This window comes from Panulirus ornatus, chromosome 63, assembly GCF_036320965.1.
Source record: "Panulirus ornatus isolate Po-2019 chromosome 63, ASM3632096v1, whole genome shotgun sequence".
Lineage (NCBI taxonomy): Eukaryota > Metazoa > Arthropoda > Malacostraca > Decapoda > Palinuridae > Panulirus > Panulirus ornatus.
The window spans coordinates 28,032,364-28,055,400 of record NC_092286.1 but is presented as its reverse complement, the minus strand read 5'-3'; the positions used below and the strand labels follow the sequence as shown (position 1 = coordinate 28,055,400).

The following is a 23,037-nucleotide window of genomic DNA, read 5'->3' as shown; positions in this document are numbered from 1 at the left end:
TTATATCTCAAAGGACAGTGTTTAATGTTACTGGACTCCACTTGCTTGGGGGTTTCACTGTGAGTGAGAAATCATCTTTGGTCAGGTTGCCACATCATCAATTGATAGAACAGGGAACACTCTCACCAAAGAACTTCTCACGTCACAGGAGTCCATCCGTCCCTGCTACTGAGTGTAGTGCAGCCTTCGAGCTGTAGGGGCTTCTGGAAAAGGGGTCCTAGAGTTATCATGTAGAATTACAGGTGAGAGAGGCTATTTTGTTAAAACTGATAATTATTTGCCCGTGATCTTGAAACCCAAGTACAGTGACCTCAGCATGGTGCATAACTACTTTCACATAACAATGTATAAATCATCCAAGTCTCATAGTGGTATTTTCTGGATTTCACAATATTTGACCTTGAAACCCAAAGTAACAGTGACCTCGCTGTAGTACATAACACATTCTTCACCTGACAGTATATATGGTCCAAGTCTCATGTTAATATTTATATTACAGGCATACCTTAGTTACTGCTGCTTTGTTTAACATTTTCTCCTAAAAAAAAAAAAAAAACTGAAGCAGTCCAACTTCAAAAGTCTTGCACATGAGCAAGTGACATATATGTCTCTTCTTTAATCTGAGCCATGCACTTACGAGTGGAAAGACCATGTGTTGATTAGTGTTCAGCCAATCAGTGCCTCAGGCTGCCAATATTGAGTGCACCCCTAGTGGCCATGTTTTCTGCTGTGTGATCAGTTTTGTATTATATTTTTGCTTACAATTGTGTGTGTAAGGGACCCAGAAGTAAAAGATAAGGGCAAGTAGGTATTACTCTTGTAATGCAGGCAGTAGGAAGTGCCTCATTTGTTTACAGCTTTGGGGTGGATTTATTCATCATGTTTATGCCTACCTTCTTTAGCACAAGAGACCCACAATGTCTGGGAAAAGGCCTGTGGGTATTATTGTTGGTAATGTGGGTAAGCATTCATGGAAAAGTAATAGTTTATATGTGAAAAAGCATGATGACAACTTTAGAGAATGGCTGTGAGCAAATGCGGTCTTTCTTTGTCTTTTTGGTGTCACATTGCTAATGCAGGAAACAGCAAACAAATATGAAAAAAAAGGGGGAGGGGTAAGATGAGTTTCCTCACATTTGTGTTTACAGCACCATGGAGGATTTATTTCTTGTTCTTTGCAGACTTTTGTGTGGGCAAGAAACCCATAATGTCTAGAAAAAGGCTTGCCGGTGATAGTTTTGGTAATGAGAGCAAGCATTCCAGGAAAAGCAATGGTTTGGATGTGAAAAATGCAGGTAATAAGGCATACAGACAGGGGTTATCTTACTATGATCTGACCAAGTGCACTGGTGAGTACTGTCCCTTACTTTACCATAATGTATATGTTTTGATTTTTTCATATTAGAAATGATTTATTTTGTTTTGTTTTAAAACATGTATTATGTATGCACAATCATCATTTATGTTATTACTAATATCCCAATGAAGTTCTCACATATCACTTAAGAGCTGAGCGCAGGTATAGTCTGTATGTAGCTCCACTAGAGCCATGTTATAATTGTCTTGTTTAGTCCTCATTTTGATCAGTGATTGGTGATAAGGACTGCATCTGGGAAGCTAATCAAGGTATGCATGTGGTATAAAAATTATGGCTGGGACAGAACCTTCATAAAACAGGTTCATGAGATCCAAGAACCCAATGACTTAAAGATATACAAACAAATATTTCACACAGTAGACAGATGTTTCAAGTTTTATGTAAAATTTTAGTAAATTTTTTCTTCACGAGATTCTTACTCCGTAAAACTGATAATAATTTGGACTTGATCTTGAAACTCAAGGTCACAGTGACGTCAATATGGTATGCGACATACTTCTACATGACAGTACTTACACATATGCCAGATAACACACTGATGATATCTTTGCTTGTAAACAAGTTATGGGCTGTAGTGACTAACTCCATTAATATGACAGTCATTTTGACTTTAACGTCAAAGGTCACAGTCACCTTACTGTAGTATGCATTTAAATTTCAAATTTTGTGTTGATATCTTCTGTAGGAAAGATCTGTGGACCAGATATGCTGATATTACAAGAGAAGGAGGTATAACTCCTATTGCAACAATATACATAATGAAATGCTAATCTTAATCACAGTTACATATTCCAAATAAAACTTCTTTTTGATAATCATCTCTCTAAATAGAGCCAGATAGGAATACAGTTTTTAATGCTGTAAAATCTGTTATGATTTTCTGTTATAAGATGATGAGACTATGACGGTGTTACTGGGCTCTGCTTGTCAGAGGTTACACTGTCTGGGAAGGGAAAAGTCACCTTTGGCGAAGCTGTATCATTGGGATTATGGTCTCATCAAAGGACTTTTCACTTCAGAGGAGTCTAAATTTCCCTGCTACTGGAAGCAGTGCAGTCTTGGGTTGTGAAAGCCTTAGGAAAGGTCCTGAGTAACACCAGGATTCTATCATAGAAACAATAATAATAATAATAATAATGATAATGATAATAAATAATAACAATAAATGTACAACTACAACAAAAACTGTAAGTCCCTAACTTTCAAATGTTCAACCTACAAATGCCTGTTCGTATGAACAAGCTTAAAAAAATACCAAATAATTCCTTCTTTGATGGGCATATTTATAAACCAAGAATCTACTCATGTCTTCATTATATTTTGCTTACTTTGATGTTTTATTTTTATTTCAGAATACAAGATTTACTACATTATCACAAGCAGGTGTAGGTATTTACTCTTAACTATTTGTAAATTATATTTTCTTTATATTTTCCAACTTTTGAATCATTCATCTTTGGAACAGGGTCCAGGAATATAACCCATTCCTAAACTGAATTATTCATCTTTTGAACATGGTCCCAGAATATAACCCATTCCTAAACAGAGAACTCTAGGATTAAAAATAATTGCTCTCCCTGCCTTGGGCAAACTCTTGTTGTAGGTATTTCCTGATAGGTACTATTCTTGAGTGCCAGTGCAAAGAATATTAGCTCCGAGAAACCATGAAAAAAGTCTACAAAAGTCATAAATCAAAGCATTGACAAAAGTGGAAATAAAAATTATTAGCAGCAATACAATGCTGCATTATGAGCAAAAGGGTAGACCAGTGAATCACCCAAGGCTCAGAGCCGTTTTTCTGTAAAAATTAACAAAACAGAATAAACACATTTAGAATTAATGAAAATTTCAGAAAAGTATTTTGTAGAACCAAAACATAGAACAATGGCAAAGGTTTAATATAAACTGTTTAAACAGATGCTTTCATCTATACATCTGGTATACAGGGAGTGAAGTGCAGTCAATTGAACTAAACTAGGGCAAATAAAACGGTCAGGGAAAGCCACAGACTGGTCCATGGGACCTAGTTGTAGATAGAGGTCCGTGGTTTCAGCACGTTACTCAAGACACCCAAAGGCTGGATGTAAGTGAATGAGACCTTTTCTTCATCTATTCCTGGTGCTACCTTGCTTTTTCAAGAAAGTTAACAATTGCTAAGGAAAAGGAAATAATAATAATAATGATAATAATAATACCAATAAGTATTATACCAATAAGTTTGTTGAGTATTCCTGGTAAATTATATGGGAGGGTATTGATTGAGAGGGTGAAGGCATGTACAGAGCATCAGATTGGGGAAGAGCAGTGTGGTTTCAGAAGTGGTAGAGGATGTGTGGATCAGGTGTTTGCTTTGAAGAATGTATGTGAGAAATACTTAGAAAAGCAAATGGATTTGTATGTAGCATTTATGGATCTGGAGAAGGCATATGATAGAGTTGATAGAGATGCTCTGTGGAAGGTATTAAGAATATATGGTGTGGGAGGCAAGTTGTTAGAAGCAGTGAAAAGTTTTTATCGAGGATGTAAGGCATGTGTACGTGTAGGAAGAGAGGAAAGTGATTGGTTCTCAGTGAATGTAGGTTTGCGGCAGGGGTGTGTGATGTCTCCATGGTTGTTTAATTTGTTTATGGATGGGGTTGTTAGGGAGGTGAATGCAAGAGTTTTGGAAAGAGGGGCAAGTATGAAGTCTGTTGGGGATGAGAGAGCTTGGGAAGTGAGTCAGTTGTTGTTCGCTGATGATACAGCGCTGGTGGCTGATTCATGTGAGAAACTGCAGAAGCTGGTGACTGAGTTTGGTAAAGTGTGTGAAAGAAGAAAGTTAAGAGTAAATGTGAATAAGAGCAAGGTTATTAGGTACAGTAGGGTTGAGGGTCAAGTCAATTGGGAGGTAAGTTTGAATGGAGAAAAACTGGAGGAAGTAAAGCGTTTTAGATATCTGGGAGTGGATCTGGCAGTGGATGGAACCATGGAAGCAGAAGTGGATCATAGGGTGGGGGAGGGGGCGAAAATTCTGGGAGCCTTGAAGAATGTGTGGAAGTCGAGAACATTATCTCGGAAAGCAAAAATGGGTATGTTTGAAGGAACAGTGGTTCCAACAATGTTGTATGGTTGCGAGGCATGGGCTATGGATAGAGTTGTGCGCAGGAGGGTGGATGTGCTGGAAATGAGATGTTTGAGGACAATGTGTGGTGTGAGGTGGTTTGATCGAGTAAGTAATGTAAGGGTAAGAGAGATGTGTGGAAATAAAAAGAGTGTGGTTGAGAGAGCAGAAGAGGGTGTTTTGAAATGGTTTGGGCACATGGAGAGAATGAGTGAGGAAAGATTGACCAAGAGGATATATGTGTCGGAGGTGGAGGGAACGAGAAGTGGGAGACCAAATTGGAGGTGGAAAGATGGAGTGAAAAAGATTTTGAGTGATCGGGGCCTGAACATGCAGGAGGGTGAAAGGCAGGCAAGAAATAGGGTGAATTGGATCGATGTGGTATACCGGGGTTGATGTGCTGTCAGTGGATTGAATCAGGGCATGTGAAGCGTCTGGGGTAAACCATGGAAAGTTGTGTGGGGCCTGGATGTGGAAAGGCAGCTGTGGTTTCGGGCATTATTGCATGACAGCTAGAGACTGAGTGTGAACGAATGGGGCCTTTTTTGTCTTTTCCTAGCGCTACCTCGCACGCATGAGGGGGGAGGGGGATGGTATTCCATGTGTGGCGAGGTGGCGATGGGAATGAATAAAGGCAGATATTTTGAATTGTGTGCATGGGTATATATGTATGTGTCTGTGTGTGTATATATATGTGTACATTGAGATGTATAGGTATGTATATTTGCGTGTGTGGACGTGTATGTATGTACATGTGTATGGGGGTGGGTTGGGCCATTTCTTTCGTCTGTTTCCTTGCACTACCTCGCAAACGCGGGAGACAGCGACAAAGCAAAATAAATATAAATAATAAATATATACACATATGCACATACATGTACATATACATATATACATACAAACATACAACAATTTTTTTCATTTTCAAACGAATTCGCCATTTCCCGTGTTAGTGAGGTAGCGTAAAGAATATATTCCTTCTTTTGGAAAAGTAAAACAGGAGAGGAGGATTTTCAGACCCCTGGTCCCATGCAGAGAATATGTGGGCAGTATTCTATCTCCCTTATCCCCAGGGATAATACATATACATGCACATTCATATACATATGTACACATTCATACTTGTTCATCTTCTTCCATTCCCAGTGCCACCTTGCCACACAGAAAATAGCATAAATGCATGAAGGAAAAGAATAAAGATAACATGTACATTGTCTTCTCTTCCCCCACACCCGATCACCACTCCCCACATCAGCAAGGTAACGCTAGGAAGTAAACACAAAAGGCCACATCCTTTCTAACTCATTCTCTACCTATTATGTGTAATGCACTGAAACCACAACTCCCTATCCACATCAAGGCCCCACAGACATTTCCTTAGTTTACCCGGGATGTTTCATATACCCTCGTTCAATCCATTGACAGCACACCAACCCCAGTATTACACATCCTTCCAGTTCACTCTATTCTGTGCACACCTTTCACCCTCCTACATGTTCAGGCCCTGATTGCTCAAAATCCTTTTCACTCCATCCTTCCATCTCCAGTTTGGTGTCCCGATTCTCCTTGTTCCATCCACTTCTGACACATATGTCCTCTTTGTCAACCTTTCCTTACTCATTCTCTCCACATATCCAAACCATTTCAACATACCCTCTTCTACTCTTTCACCCGCACTCTTTTAATTTGCACACATCTCTCTTACCCTTTCTTTACTTATTTGAGCAAATCACCTAGTTCCACATATTGTCCTCACACATTTCATTTCCAACACATCCACCCTCCCCCATGTATCGCTTTGTATAGACCATGCCTTGTAACCATATAATATTGTTGAAACTACTATTCCTTCAAGCATATTAATTTTTGCCTACTAAGATAACGTTCTCTACACATTTTTGATCACTCTCAGAACCTTCATCCCCTGCCCCACCCTATGACTCACTTCCGCTTCCATGATTCCATTTGCTGACAAGTCCACTCCCAGATATCTAAAACACTTCACCTCTTCCAATTTTTATCCATTCAAATCTTATGTCCCAACTAATTTGTCCCTCAACCCCACTGAACCTAATAACCTTGCTCTTATTCACATTTACTCTCAACTTTCTCCTTTCACTCACTCTTCCATACTCAGTCACCAGCTTCTGCAGTTTCTCACTCGAATCAACCACCAGTGCTATATCCTCAGCGAACAACAAATGATGCACTTCCCAGGCCCTTTCCTCCCCAACAGACTACATACTTGCCTCTCTCTTCAAGATTTTTGCATTTACCTCCCTCACCACCCCATCTGTAAACAAATTAAGCAACCACACCCTTGATAAAAACTTTTCTGCTTTTAGCAGCTTACTTCCCACACCATATATTCTTTAGAATATAATGATGAAAATATATTTTTTCATATTTGAGTGTTTCCAGTTGATGGTTGGTCTGTGGCAGGGGTATGTGATATCACCATAACTGTTTAATTTGTTAACATGGAAAGGTTGGTAGGGGAGGTAAATGCAAGGGTCTTGGAGAAAGAGGTGAGTATGCAGTTTGTAAGGGGTGAAGGGACCTGGAAAGCAAATCAGATTTTGTTTTCTGATGACACAGCACTAGTGGCAGCTTTGAGTGAGAAGCTGTAGAAATATGTGAATGGATATGAGAGGGCATGTGAAAGGAGAAACTTGAAAGTAAATGTGAATAAAAGCAAGGTTATTTGGTTCAGCAGGGCAGAGGGAGAGGTTAGTTGGGGCGTTAGTTTGAACAGAGAAAATCTAGAATAAAGAAAGTGTTTTCGATACCTGGGAGTTGACATGGCAGTGAATGGAATCATGGAAGTGAGTCATCAGGTGGGTGAGGGGGGGGCAAATGCTTTGGGAACATTGAAGAATTTGTGGCAAGAAAGGTTCACATCTGGGAGGGCAAAATTGGGTATGTTTGAAGGTATAGTAGTTCCAGCAATACTGTATGGATGCAAGGCATTTGGGTATAAATGAGGATGTGCAGAGGAGGGTGGATGTGTTTAAAATGAAATGTGTGAGAACAATATGTGGTATACGGTTATTTGATTAAGTAATAAAAGGGTGAGAGACATGTGGTAGTAAAAAGAGTGTGGTTTTGAGATAGCTAAAGAGGTCGTGCTGTAATGGTTTGGACATAGGGAGAGAATGATTAAAGAGAGATTGACAGTGAGGATATATGTACCAGAAGTGGAGTGGACAAGGAGAGTGATAGACTAAATTGGAGATGGAAGAATATGGTGAAAAAGATTTTGAGTGATTAAGGCCTGAACATGCAGGAGGATGAAAGGTGTGCACAGGATAGAGTGAATTGGAACAGTGTGGTATGAAGGGGGTGACATTTTGTCAACAGACTGAACCAGGGTATGTGAAGTGACAAGGGAAAATCACGGAAAGCTCTATGGGGCCTGGTTATGGATAGGGGGCTGTGGTTTCAGTGAATTGCGCATGACAGCTAGAGAATGAATGTGAGCAAATGCAGCCTTTCTTCATTTCCCTGGTGCTACCTCACTAATGTGGGAAACTGAGAACAAGTATAAAAAAAATTATTTCCTTTCCCACATTGGTTAAGGCTTTACCAAGAACAAAGAAATGGCCTTGTTTGCTTACATGCACTGTAGCTGTCATGTATCATGCACCAAAACTAGAACCCCCTCTTCCAGGATTAAGCCCCAAAGACCTTTCTTTGGTTCCTTAACTACCTCATATGTCCTGGTTTGACCCAGTGACAGGATGTTGCCCTCTGTATACCACATTTTTCCAATTCCTTCTATCCCATGCACGTCTGCTATCCCTTCGGCATGTTTAAGCCCGATAACTCAAAGTCTTTTCCTCTACCCTTCCATTACCTCTCTGCCAGCCCCCTACCCCTTGCCCCCTCCCTTTCTAACATATATATTCTCTTTGTTTGTCTCTCTTCACTCATTTTCTCCATATGTTTAAACTACTTCAGCTCACTCTATTCAGTTCTCTTTTCTTACTACCACACCTCTCCCTCAATATATCACTCCTTGCACAATCAAACCCTCTTTGTTCCACATATTGTCCTAAACATTTGATTTCCAACACATCCACCTGCATCCAATCTTTTGTATTTAGGTCCATGAGTCACTTTTATATAGAACTGTTGTGACCACTCTATCAAACACACTCATCTTTACCCTCACAGGTGACATCTCTTTCCACACATTCCTCAGTGTCCTCTAAACCACTCTATGGTTCAGTTCAGCTCCCATAAGTCCATTTGTTGCCATGTCCACTCTAAGCTAATAAAACTCCATTTCCTTCAGGTTCTCTATATTCAAACTAACGCTTGAGCCAGACTGTTGCCACCACCCTCCAAAATCTCAAAGTCTTACTTTTATTCACATTTATCCACATCTTCCTCCTTGTACACAGTATCCCAGACTCAGACACCAGCTTCTTCAGTTTCTATTTCGAGTCTGCCACCAGAGCCATGTTATCTGCAAACAACAGCTGACTCTCATTCCCCTTGGAACTACCCCTTGAGAGGGTGACCATGGTAGAAAAGTCCCCAGGCTGCCCTGTTTTAACATCTCACTGACATACTTCATCCTTCTCTCATCTCCCTAATGCCCCTTGCTCCAGTACTGAGCATAGGGTGCTATACAACCTTCTGGTGTACTTCTGATGTAAGAAGCCAGTTACAGAGTATCAAGACACCATGGGCAGAGCTTGTAGTGTCTCATGGAGCTGAGATTTATTCCAATTAAATCTGTTTTACATAAGTCTTATGTATATAGGGTGTTCACATTTGATGTATGGTAATTTGTTTTCCCATAATTGTTTAGTGTTTCCCAACATGAACGAGGAAGCACCAGGTTCTGACAAAGCCTCATTCACTCATCCACTCTCTAGCTGTCATTTGTTACACAGTGAAGCCACTGCCCCCTATCCAAAACCAGGTCCCACAAACCTTTCCATGTTTTCCTTGGCTGTTTCTTATGCCATGGTAATAAGGCATATTTTATTTTCATACCTTCTTGCCTCAGCAAGGTAGTGTGAGGAGCAGAAAACTGGGCTTCAACGAACAGATCTATACTTCCTTCCTCTGATCCCACTGATAAAAAGTGATAATACAGTACGGGAGGATTTTTCAACCAACTACTCCCACCTCTCATAGTAACCTTCTACAGCAAGCAAGGAGTATTCTTTCTCCTTTATCCCAAGGAATGATAATACATTATAAATTTCCTCTTCACACAGCTATTTTTTTAAGCAAGTATCTGAGTTCGTGAAGAATTAAATCCATCTTTCCCTCCATTTCCTTTTAGTTGATGAGGTTTTACAGAAATTGCCAAATTACCTAAATGTACCATACAGGGAGGGCATTTTACGCTCATGAAATCCAATCTCTTACACATTCTCTGCTATTCAAACAACTTTTTAAGTTTCTATATGCTGTCTGCATTAATCATCTGTTCTTTCACTTTATTCCATTATCCACCACTTTTATGCTAAAAAGGTACTTATCAGATCTTTCACAAGTTATTTGATCTTTTTTGTCATGTCCTCTGGTTGTTCAATCCCTACATTTTTCAAAGTACTGTTCCCTATCAACATCATCAATTTGTTTCAAAAACTTGAAGAATGTCATTAGGTCATCTCAATCTTCTCTCTTTCAGGGTTGGCGAGTTTAAGGCCTCATGCCTTTCCTTGTAGCTTGGCTGTCTTAATTGTAGCACCATCTTTACTGATCTCATCTGGCATTTCCCTAATAGCTCTTTTTTGTTTCTATTGGTTTGTGACCAAACTTGAAAAGCATATTTTAGTGTTAGCATAAGATGTGAATCCATATACTTGAATGCATTTCTAATATATGCTAACAGACAGATCTTCACCATTCTTCAAAGATTGGACTCTTGTGACAGGTTAGGGATGATGTCAACTCTCAAATCTTTCTCACTTGCAAATTCCTGCAGTTTACTTCCTACTAGATGACTATTGTATCGAGGCCTTCTTTCACCACGACCCATCCTCATTTCTGTACATTTACTCGAGTTAAACTTCATAAGCCATGTGTCAGACCAAATTTGAACTGAGTCAAGCACCTCTGGGAAGGTGATGTAATCACTTTCCTCATAATCTTTACATGTGTGTGTGTGTGTGTGTGTGTGTGTTTGTGTGTGGGGATGTTTTTATGAAGATGTGCACAGTTCTACATGTATATAAATATACAAGTCATATAACTGTTTAATTTAGATTGATGTTGAGTAAATTTTTCTTAGGTTAAACTCTGGAAGCCTTTCTGCTTCATATACAAGAAGTATCTTGAATACCCACAGAATTTTTTTTATAGTTCTGTCATTCAAAACAAAAAGTAGTATACTAAATATATAGTCAGATACTTTTAATGACTGGAAATATATCACTGGAACCAGTAAAGACTCAAATCTACTAATATGAATGATAACTTATAGAACATACGTATGAAAGCAAAGAGAAACATGAAATCCTGTTCAAATGAATTTTCATACAAACTTTAACTGTACCTGATGTAATCAATTAAACCTCTAAACATAAAAATATAATAACATTTGAATTACTGACAAAGATTCTTTTCTGATAAATATGAATTATAGAAGAAGGGTGTGCTGAGCAGGCATACAGAGTGCTTGGGCAACCTGGCTTGGCGTTGTGGGGAGAATTGTGATTGGAAGGTCCCAGATCATGGTCTCAATGTCTATCGTGCTTGGTGCTCGCCATTCTACTTGTTCCTTTTCATTACTAGGAAGGGATGGTCCTTTAACTTCATTCCTACTTGTTACGAACTCGAAATGTAGATGCCACTGCAAACTGACTGTGAAAGATAGAAAATTGGATAAATCAGTTATTATTATATTTAGATTTGGGAATATGAATTTATTAAATGATAAGCCATATGAGGAATGTGTACCCCCATGCTATCTCAGTTTTGCAATTATTGTAGCTGTTTATATCTAAACACTTCACATTAAAAAAAAGACCAACAGTAGTATTCCTACATGTGGATAAAGAAGGCGAAGCAGAAATTCCAACACCTTCATAATCAAAGATACACACATACATTTTATACATTGTATCCACTCTTTCTTCATTAACCATAATCTTTTACCCTGTCTGTCTAAAACTATGAAAACTACCCATCCATCTTTGTATACAATAATATCCCAATTAGCGCTCAGGAAATGTTCCTGGAAAATGAAGTGCTAAGTGAAACAGCTCTCTATGGGTTCATTATACAATTGCATGTATGGAGATGTGTTTCTGATGTTAGTTTATATGTTTCTTTTTCTTTCACACTATTCGCCATTTCCCGCATTAGTGAGGTAGTGTTAAGAACAGAGAACTGAGCCTTTGAAGGAAATCCTCACTTGGCCCCCTTCTCTGCTCCTTCTTTTGGAAAATTAAAAAACGAGAGGGGAGGATTTCCAGCCCCCCGCTCCCTCCCCTTTTAGTCGCCTTCTACAACACGCAGGGAATACATGGGAAGTATTCTTTCTCCCCAGTCCCCAGGGATAAGTTTATACCTATGAGAAGTATTAATTATTGAATATGAGGGTTACAGGTAACGATAAACACAGATTTTTACAATTCTGGATCTCTATTGATTAATGAATTACAAATAAACAATGTACATTATTATTATATTGGCGGAATGCGTGCATAGTGCCATTGTACAAAGGTAAAGGGGATAAGAGTGAGTGCTCAAATTACAGAGGTATAAGTTTGTTGAGTATTCCTGGTAAATTATATGGAGGCAAAGGTGAAGATTTGTATGGGTTTTCAGAAAAGAAGAGTGAATGTTGGGGTGAAGAGGGTGGTGAGAGTAAGTGAGCTTGAGAAGGAGACCTGTGTGAGGAAGTACCAGGAGAGACTGAGTACAGAATGGAAAAAGGTGAGAACAATGGAAGTAAGGGGAGTAGGGGAGGAATGGGATGTATTTAGGGAATCAGTGATGGATTGCGCAAAAGATGCTTGTGGCATGAGAAGAGTGGGAGGTGGGTTGATTAGAAAGGGTAGTGAGTGGTGGGATGAAGAAGTAAGAGTATTAGTGAAAGAGAAGAGAGAGGCATTTGGACGATTTTTGCAGGGAAAAAATGCAATTGAGTGGGAGGTGTATAAAAGAAAGAGACAGGAGGTCAAGAGAAAGGTGCAAGAGGTGAAAAAAAGGGCAAATGAGAGTTGGGGTGAGAGAGTATCATTAAATTTTAGGGAGAATAAAAAGATGTTCTGGAAGGAGGTAAATAAAGTGCGTAAGACAAGGGAGCAAATGGGAACTTCGGTGAAGGGCGCAAGTGGGGAGGTGATAACAAGTAGTGGTGATGTGAGAAGGAGATGGAGTGAGTATTTTGAAGGTTTGTTGAATGTGTTTGATGATAGAGTGGCAGATATAGGGTGTTTTGGTCGAGGTGGTGTGCAAAGTGAGAGGGTTAGGGAAAATGATTTGGTAAACAGAGAAGAGGTAGTGAAAGCTTTGCGGAAGATGAAAGCTGGCAAGGCAGCAGGTTTGGATGGTATTGCAGTGGAATTTATTAAAAAAGGGGGTGACTGTATTGTTGACTGGTTGGTAAGGTTATTTAATGTATGTATGACTCATGGTGAGGTGCCTGAGGATTGGCGGAATGCGTGCATAGTGCCATTGTACAAAGGCAAAGGGGATAAGAGTGAGTGCTCAAATTACAGAGGTATAAGTTTGTTGAGTATTCCTGGTAAATTATATGGGAGGGTATTGATTGAGAGGGTGAAGGCATGTACAGAGCATCAGATTGGGGAAGAGCAGTGTGGTTTCAGAAGTGGTAGAGGATGTGTGGATCAGGTGTTTGCTTTGAAGAATGTATGTGAGAAATACTTAGAAAAGCAAATGGATTTGTATGTAGCATTTATGGATCTGGAGAAGGCATATGATAGAGTTGATAGAGATGCTCTGTGGAAGGTATTAAGAATATATGGTGTGGGAGGAAAGTTGTTAGAAGCAGTGAAAAGTTTTTATCGAGGATGTAAGGCATGTGTACGTGTAGGAAGAGAGGAAAGTGATTGGTTCTCAGTGAATGTAGGTTTGCGGCAGGGGTGTGTGATGTCTCCATGGTTGTTTAATTTGTTTATGGATGGGGTTGTTAGGGAGGTAAATGCAAGAGTTTTGGAAAGAGGGGCAAGTATGAAGTCTGTTGGGGATGAGAGAGCTTGGGAAGTGAGTCAGTTGTTGTTCGCTGATGATACAGCGCTGGTGGCTGATTCATGTGAGAAACTGCAGAAGCTGGTGACTGAGTTTGGAAAAGTGTGTGGAAGAAGAAAGTTAAGAGTAAATGTGAATAAGAGCAAGGTTATTAGGTACAGTAGGGTTGAGGGTCAAGTCAATTGGGAGGTGAGTTTGAATGGAGAAAAACTGGAGGAAGTGAAGTGTTTTAGATATCTGGGAGTGGATCTGGCAGCGGATGGAACCATGGAAGCGGAAGTGGATCATAGGGTGGGGGAGGGGGCGAAAATCCTGGGGGCCTTGAAGAATGTGTGGAAGTCGAGAACATTATCTCGGAAAGCAAAAATGGGTATGTTTGAAGGAATAGTGGTTCCAACAATGTTGTATGGTTGCGAGGCGTGGGCTATGGATAGAGTTGTGCACAGGAGGATGGATGTGCTGGAAATGAGATGTTTGAGGACAATGTGTGGTGTGAGGTGGTTTGATTGAGTGAGTAACGTAAGGGTAAGAGAGATGTGTGGAAATAAAAAGAGCGTGGTTGAGAGAGCAGAAGAGGGTGTTTTGAAGTGGTTTGGGCACATGGAGAGGATGAGTGAGGAAAGATTGACCAAGAGGATATATGTGTCGGAGGTGGAGGGAACAAGGAGAAGAGGGAGACCAAATTGGAGGTGGAAAGATGGAGTGAAAAAGATTTTGTGTGATCGGGGCCTGAGCATGCAGGAGGGTGAAAGGAGGGCAAGGAATAGAGTGAATTGGAGCGATGTGGTATACCGGGGTTGACGTGCTGTCAGTGGATTGAATCAAGGCATGTGAAGCGTCTGGGGTAAACCATGGAAAGCTGTGTAGGTATGTATATTTGCGTGTGTGGACGTATGTATATACATGTGTATGGGGGGTGGGTTGGGCCATTTCTTTCGTCTGTTTCCTTGCGCTACCTCGCAAACGCGGGAGACAGCGACAAAGTATAATAAAAAAAAATAAAAAAAATTGATTGAGAGGGTGAAGGCATGTACAGAGCATCAGATTGGGGAAGAGCAGTGTGGTTTCAGAAGTGGTAGAGGATGTGTGGATCAGGTGTTTGCTTTGAAGAATGTATGTGAGAAATACTTAGAAAAGCAAATGGATTTGTATGTAGCATTTATGGATCTGGAGAAGGCATATGATAGAGTTGATAGAGATGCTCTGTGGAAGGTATTAAGAATATATGGTGTGGGAGGAAAGTTGTTAGAAGCAGTGAAAAGTTTTTATCGAGGATGTAAGGCATGTGTACGTGTAGGAAGAGAGGAAAGTGATTGGTTCTCAGTGAATGTAGGTTTGCGGCAGGGGTGTGTGATGTCTCCATGGTTGTTTAATTTGTTTATGGATGGGGTTGTTAGGGAGGTAAATGCAAGAGTTTTGGAAAGAGGGGCAAGTATGAAGTCTGTTGGGGATGAGAGAGCTTGGGAAGTGAGTCAGTTGTTGTTCGCTGATGATACAGCGCTGGTGGCTGACTCATGTGAGAAACTGCAGAAGCTGGTGACTGAGTTTGGTAAAGTGTGTGGAAGAAGAAAGTTAAGAGTAAATGTGAATAAGAGCAAGGTTATTAGGTACAGTAGGGTTGAGGGTCAAGTCAATTGGGAGGTGAGTTTGAATGGAGAAAAACTGGAGGAAGTGAAGTGTTTTAGATATCTGGGAGTGGATCTGGCAGCGGATGGAACCATGGAAGCGGAAGTGGATCATAGGGTGGGGGAGGGGGCGAAAATTCTGGGTGCCTTGAAGAATGTGTGGAAGTCGAGAACATTATCTCGGAAAGCAAAAATGGGTATGTTTGAAGGAATAGTGGTTCCAACAATGTTGTATGGTTGCGAGGCGTGGGCTATGGATAGAGTTGTGCGCAGGAGGATGGATGTGCTGGAAATGAGATGTTTGAGGACAATGTGTGGTGTGAGGTGGTTTGATCGAGTGAGTAACGTAAGGGTAAGAGAGATGTGTGGAAATAAAAAGAGCGTGGTTGAGAGAGCAGAAGAGGGTGTTTTGAAGTGGTTTGGGCACATGGAGAGGATGAGTGAGGAAAGATTGACCAAGAGGATATATGTGTCGGAGGTGGAGGGAGCAAGGAGAAGAGGGAGACCAAATTGGAGGTGGAAAGATGGAGTGAAAAAGATTTTGTGTGATCAGGGCCTGAACATGCAGGAGGGTGAAAGGAGGGCAAGGAATAGAGTGAATTGGAGCGATGTGGTATACCAGGGTTGACGTGCTGTCAGTGGATTGAATCAAGGCATGTGAAGCGTCTGGGGTAAACCATGGAAAGCTGTGTAGGTATGTATATTTGCGTGTGTGGACGTATGTATATACATGTGTATGGGGGGGGGTTGGGCCATTTCTTTCGTCTGTTTCCTTGCGCTACCTCGCAAACGCGGGAGACAGCGACAAAGTATAAAAAAAAAAAAAAAAAATGACAGTCATTCGATTAATGGCGATTGTGTTAGAATAAGTGAGAGAGGCAACATGTCAGTGAGACACAGTGAATGGGAGGGAGAAAGGAGGCAGTGGATATCATATAGCTCTACTCTGGCTGAAGCTAATACATTTCTGCATTGCTGAGAGTATGACTTAGGTGGTCATAATAGAGGAGGTGGTGATGATGGTTGTGGTGGTGAGGGAGACTGTGGTACTGGTACACCACCGAATTTCTGGCAACTGATGGTTCAGCACCTCCTTTAGTCCAGACAGAATTACTTGAGGGAACTTGAAATTACTGCGGCCACCAGACTAGTTTACTGGGCGGCCACAGTGGCATTGTGTGTAGGGTGCACTTATTTACAATCTTTACACTACACTTATTAGTGGTGATATTGCAATTCTGTGAGATTCTTAGCTTATTTAGCTTAGAGTCATGGTGTCAAACATGAACACCAGTCCATATCAATCCAAAATAAAGTAGAACTGTTGAAAAAAATGGACCGTGGTGTTTCGGTGCGTAAGCTGTGTGACGTCTACAGTATTGGTTCATCCACTGTTTATGATATAAAGAAGCAAAGGGAGAAAATTCTGAAATTCTATGGAGACAGCAATTCCAAGAAGCAAATGATGATTATAAAAACTATGGAAGTGGTAAGAGTACTGAGCATGATCGAGTGATGATGGAATGGTTTCAACAGCGTCAGAGTGATGGAGGTAGCATGTCAGGTAGCATGGGAGATGCATAATTAGTGGGTTAGAAGTGTGTTAATGAATTATTATTACAGGACCACGGTTGGTCCGGCAAAGGATTTGGAACCAAGAGAGCTGAAAAATCAGTGGTGCACCTGTACCTCCATCCCTTGCTTTTTGTAGGGGCTATATTCTGCGAAAACTTTGCACAAAGAGAAATCCAATATAGTGAAAATGAAGTTTCTAACACACAAGCCTGCATAGTAGCAAATTTTGACTGCATTAAAAGGGACTGGTAGAAGTAGGTTCCTCACGGAATAGCAAAATTGCATAAAGTGATTCAGCATAAAGTAGGGATGGGTGCAACTAATGAGAAGGTGATGAATCTATCAATTCTTTGGTAACACTGCTAGACACTGTTGTAAAGCAGTATAATGTCACATTACCAGTGAGAGACCATACAGGTGGGGAAAGGGTACACCTAGGATGAGGGGCTAGGCTTTGGCTTCTTCTCATATTTGGCCCTTTCTTGAAGAAGGCATCTAAGGTTGACTGCCTTTCCTTGAGTTTTCTCTCACAGGGCAATTCTCTGTAATGGATATCATGTTGAGAACACTTGTCTTTGCCTTGCTGCTGTGCTCCTAGTCTGAGTTATTCTCAGCAAGCTGGTTCATGATTTCCGTCATCTTGGCGATGCTGTCGCTGAAGAATACCAAGGTAAAGTTTCTCTCTGGCTCTCCTGTATCAGAGTTGTCAGCCTTACTCTGGATGCATTGCTGTGCCAATTCCTGAAATTCATCATTAGTAAGACTGTCACCATCAGACTGCAGTACCTCCTCCACATCATCCACAATGACAGTGCCAAGTCCCACTTTGTTGGCTAGCTTGATATCATGTTCGCTAGTGCCATGTCAAAGCCTTGGATGTTGTTTTGTGCTTCCAGCCATTGCTTCATCCAAACTGTGGTCATGAAATTATTAGTTACTTCATCCCTGGCTGCTCTAAAATTATCTCTGGCCTTCATGATGTGGTAGTTTTTCCAAACTTGTCTGAGTGATTATTCATCTTTGCCACCTATTTCTTCAACAAGTTATCTGAAGACGAAATGAAGGTAGTAGGCCATGAAATTGATATGAGTCCCCGATCCATTGGCTGGATCATGGAAGCTGTATTAGGTGGAAAGTAGACCACGTCTAGAGGTGTGCAGGTCCATTGGGTGTCTAGATTCTCATGGTGGCCTGCAGCATTACCAAGCACCAACAGTGCTCTGGGTTTGAGGTTGTCTGTCTCACAATAGCACTTTACTGTTATGTAAAAATGTCTCAAACCACTACTGGAAAATATCAACTGTCACCCAGGCCTTCTTTCTTGATTTCCACATCACAGGTAGATGCTCTTTTGAAAATCCCTTCCCAACTTGTGGTGTTTCAGTGATAGATGAGCATAAGTTTCGGCTTGAAGTCTCCTGAAGCATTAGCCCCCTTGCAGTAGTGTTAAGCAGTCTTTTGCAACCTTGAACACAGAAGCATGCTTCTCTTCTCAAGAGATGAAAGTGAGGGATGGTATTCTCTTCTAGAAAGGGTCAGTTTCATCAACACTGAAGACAAGCTGGGGAGGGTAGTTGCTACACTTGATGATAGCTTAGAGGGTAGTGGGAAATACCTAGGCAGCCTGCTCGTCCACACTTGCAGCTTCACCACTATTGCAGATGCTTGGCAAGTTACTGCACCTTTTAAATCGATCCAACAGACCTCTGCTCGCTAAGGATGTTTCTGAGCCATTTCCTTCTTCTCACAGGTGCTTAAAGATACTTCTTGCTTTTTCCACAATGGTAAGTTGGCTTAATAGGATATTATGTTGCGTTGAGTCATCCACCCATATACTTAGCATACCTTTCATTTTTTCTTAAACTAATCTTTGAATGAGTCACCTTCGTTGCTGTTAACTTTGCAGTCATAATGGCAGAAACTTTTATCTTGTTTGCATTCCTAATAATGGTTCTAATGCTCACCAGCTTCCAACTGCCTGAAGACTTGTAATTTTGCATCCAAGGAGAGACTTTTCATAGACATTTTACATGTGCAAGCAGCACTAGAGCTTGTTGGCCGTTTTCCATACGTGATGGGTAAAAACAGTCACAATAATATCGAAAAATCAGTGCCAGCAAGAATATGCACACAGTGTACGTGCAGCAAAATGTGTGCTGTATAACAAAGGAGGGCACTCAGCACTGATTGGATGTAAGCATATGTGTGTATGGAATTCTAATTGGCTGAGGAAGTATAAACAAAGAAAGCTGCTTTGGGCATGTTGTGAGTGTTCAAACTTGTGACTTTTGATCCTTTTAAGTATTTTTATCATTTTTTTTCTTTGGGAAAACTAGAGCTCCAAGATGCTAGCATGAGCACTATAAAGAAACAGTTCTCAAAGGGGTAGTGTTAAGTGGGATATTATTGTTTACTGACTTTCACATACATAGGTTAAGTCAATTACACACAGCCTCTTAATTAATCCACGCAAATTGTCAACTTACGTACACAGTAAAAAAAAAAAATCTACTTTTTGAAGGAAACAATGACACTACCAACAAAGGATTTTCAATTGGTCTGGCCTTATATTGGTTACCCTACTTTGATGATATTTCAGTGTATTGATTATTGATTGCTAGTGACTTTTTTTATCGTTTGCTTGGTTACCCTACTTTGATGATATTTCAGTGTATTGATTATTGATTGCTAGTGACTTTTTTTATCGTTTGCCATCGTGAATGTGTTATAATGATTGCAGCTGAATTTAAAAAGAAAGGGGATGACTATGTTGTCAATTGGTTAATAAAGACTTTCACTGAATATATGGATCATAGTGAGGTGCCTAAGGATTGGTAGAAAGCATGTATAATACCACTGTTTCAAAGGCAAGGCGGAGAAAGGTGAGTGTTCATTCTACATAGCTGTATGGAAGGGCATTGATTAAGAGGGTTAAGGCATGTACAGAACATCAGATCGGAAAAGAACAGTGCAGTTTTAGAAGTGGTTAAGGGCGTTTGAATCAGGTGATTGCTTTAAAGAATGTGTGAGAAATAATAGAAATACAGCTCAAGGGTAAAGGGGAAGAGTGGTTTGGGAATGTCTGGGGAGTAAAGTCAGGGGTTAGTGAGAGGACAAGAGCAAGGGAAGGAGTAGCAATACTCCTGAAACAGGAGTTGTGGGAGTATGTGATAGAATGTAAGAAAGTAAATTCTCGATTAATATGGGTAAAACTGAAAGTTGATGGAGAGAGGTGGGTGATTATTGGTGCATATGCACCTGGGCATGAGAAGAAAGATCATGAGAGGCAAGTGTTTTGGGAGCAGCTGAATGAGTGTGTTAGTGGTTTTGATGCACGAGACCGGGTTATAGTGATGGGTGATTTGAATGCAAAGGTGAGTAATGTGGCAGTTGAGGGAATAATTGGTATACATGGGGTGTTCAGTGTTGTAAATGGAAATGGTGAAGAGCTTGTAGATTTATGTGCTGAAAAAGGACTGATGATTGGGAATACCTGGTTTAAAAAGCGAGATATACATAAGTATACTTATGTAAGTAGGAGAGATGGCCAGAGAGCGTTATTGGATTACGTGTTAATTGACAGGCGTGCGAAAGAGAGACTTTTGGATGTTAATGTGCTGAGAGGTGCAACTGGAGGGATGTCTGATCATTATCTTGTGGAGGCTAAGGTGAAGATTTGTATGGGTTTTCAGAAAAGAAGAGTGAATGTTGGGGTGAAGAGGGTGGTGAGAGTACGTGAGCTTGGGAAGGAGACCTGTGTGAGGAAGTACCAGGAGAGACTGAGTACAGAATGGAAAAAGGTGAGAACAATGGAAGTAAGGGGAGTGGGGGAGGAATGGGATGTATTTAGGGAATCAGTGATGGATTGCGCAAAAGATGCTTGTGGCATGAGAAGAGTGGGAGGTGGGTTGATTAGAAAGGGTAGTGAGTGGTGGGATGAAGAAGTAAGAGTATTAGTGAAAGAGAAGAGAGAGGCATTTGGACGATTTTTGCAGGGAAAAAATGCAATTGAGTGGGAGATGTATAAAAGAAAGAGACAGGAGGTCAAGAGAAAGGTGCAAGAGGTGAAAAAAAGGGCAAATGAGAGTTGGGGTGAGAGAGTATCATTAAATTTTAGGGAGAATAAAAAGATGTTCTGGAAGGAGGTAAATAAAGTGCGTAAGACAAGGGAGCAAATGGGAACTTCAGTGAAGGGCGCAAATGGGGAGGTGATAACAAGTAGTGGTGATGTGAGAAGGAGATGGAGTGAGTATTTTGAAGGTTTGTTGAATGTGTTTGATGATTGAGTGGCAGATATAGGGTGTTTTGGTCGAGGTGGTGTGCAAAGTGAGAGGGTTAGGGAAAATGATTTGGTAAACAGAGAAGAGGTAGTGAAAGCTTTGCGGAAGATGAAAGCCGGCAAGGCAGCAGGTTTGGATGGTATTGCAGTGGAATTTATTAAAAAAGGGGGTGACTGTATTGTTGACTGGTTGGTAAGGTTATTTAATGTATGTATGACTCATGGTGAGGTGCCTGAGGATTGGCAGAATGCGTGCATAGTGCCATTGTACAAAGGCAAAGGGGATAAGAGTGAGTGCTCAAATTACAGAGGTATAAGTTTGTTGAGTATTCCTGGTAAATTATATGGGAGGGTATTGATTGAGAGGGTGAAGGCATGTACAGAGCATCAGATTGGGGAAGAGCAGTGTGGTTTCAGAAGTGGTAGAGGATGTGTGGATCAGGTGTTTGCTTTGAAGAATGTATGTGAGAAATACTTAGAAAAGCAAATGGATTTGTATGTAGCATTTATGGATCTGGAGAAGGCATATGATAGAGTTGATAGAGATGCTCTGTGGAAGGTATTAAGAATATATGGTGTGGGAGGAAAGTTGTTAGAAGCAGTGAAAAGTTTTTATCGAGGATGTAAGGCATGTGTACGTGTAGGAAGAGAGGAAAGTGATTGGTTCTCAGTGAATGTAGGTTTGCGGCAGGGGTGTGTGATGTCTCCATGGTTGTTTAATTTGTTTATGGATGGGGTTGTTAGGGAGGTAAATGCAAGAGTTTTGGAAAGAGGGGCAAGTATGAAGTCTGTTGGGGATGAGAGAGCTTGGGAAGTGAGTCAGTTGTTGTTCGCTGATGATACAGCGCTGGTGGCTGATTCATGTGAGAAACTGCAGAAGCTGGTGACTGAGTTTGGTAAAGTGTGTGGAAGAAGAAAGTTAAGAGTAAATGTGAATAAGAGCAAGGTTATTAGGTACAGTAGGGTTGAGGGTCAAGTCAAATGGGAGGTGAGTTTGAATGGAGAAAAACTGGAGGAAGTGAAGTGTTTTAGATATCTGGGAGTGGATCTGGCAGCGGATGGAACCATGGAAGCGGAAGTGGATCATAGGGTGGGGGAGGGGGCGAAAATTCTGGGGGCCTTGAAGAATGTGTGGAAGTTGAGAACATTATCTCGGAAAGCAAAAATGGGTATGTTTGAAGGAATAGTGGTTCCAACAATGTTGTATGGTTGCGAGGCGTGGGCTATGGATAGAGTTGTGCGCAGGAGGATGGAGGTGCTGGAAATGAGATGTTTGAGGACAATGTGTGGTGTGAGGTGGTTTGATCGAGTGAGCAACGTAAGGGTAAGAGAGATGTGTGGAAATAAAAAGAGCGTGGTTGAGAGAGCAGAAGAGGGTGTTTTGAAGTGGTTTGGACACATGGAGAGAATGAGTGAGGAAAGATTGACCAAGAGGATATATGTGTCGGAGGTGGAGGGAACGAGGAGAAGAGGGAGACCAAATTGGAGGTGGAAAGATGGAGTGAAAAAGATTTTGTGTGATCGGGGCCTGAACATGCAGGAGGGTGAAAGGAGGGCAAGAAATAGAGTGAATTGGAGCGATGTGGTATACCGGGGTTGACGTGCTGTCAGTGGATTGAATCAAGGCATGTGAAGCGTCTGGGGTAAACCATGGAAAGCTGTGTAGGTATGTATATTTGCATGTGTGGACGTATGTATATACATGTGTATGGGGCGGGGTTGGGCCATTTCTTTCGTCTGTTTCCTTGCGCTACCTCGCAAACGTGGGAGACAGCGACAAAGTATAATAAATAAATAAAAAAAATATTTATGAATCTGGAGAGAGTTTATGATAGGGTTAACAAAGATACTTTGTGGAGAGTGAACGGTTCTCAGTTAAGGTTGGTCTGCGGCAGGG

The 23,037-nt window shown here is 40.9% G+C and overlaps 1 protein-coding gene across 2 annotated transcripts in view; it reads right to left on the bottom strand.

The window, feature by feature from the left end:
* Window positions 1-2: 2 nt before the first annotated feature.
* The window catches only part of LOC139746035 (RAB6A-GEF complex partner protein 2), a 56,071-nt gene continuing 33,036 nt past the window's right edge, over window positions 3-23,037 (bottom strand). Inside the window, exons 9-10 of one of the 2 annotated variants that reach the window (XM_071656847.1) lie at window positions 11,131-11,306; window positions 3-203 (exon numbers count right to left, since the gene is read on the bottom strand). In XM_071656847.1, the coding sequence (XP_071512948.1) occupies window positions 138-203; window positions 11,131-11,306 (242 nt within the window). In that variant the 3' untranslated portion in view covers window positions 3-137. Of the gene's footprint in view, window positions 204-10,230; window positions 11,307-23,037 lie in introns of those variants that run through there. The other variant, XM_071656848.1, reaches the window with a different exon arrangement.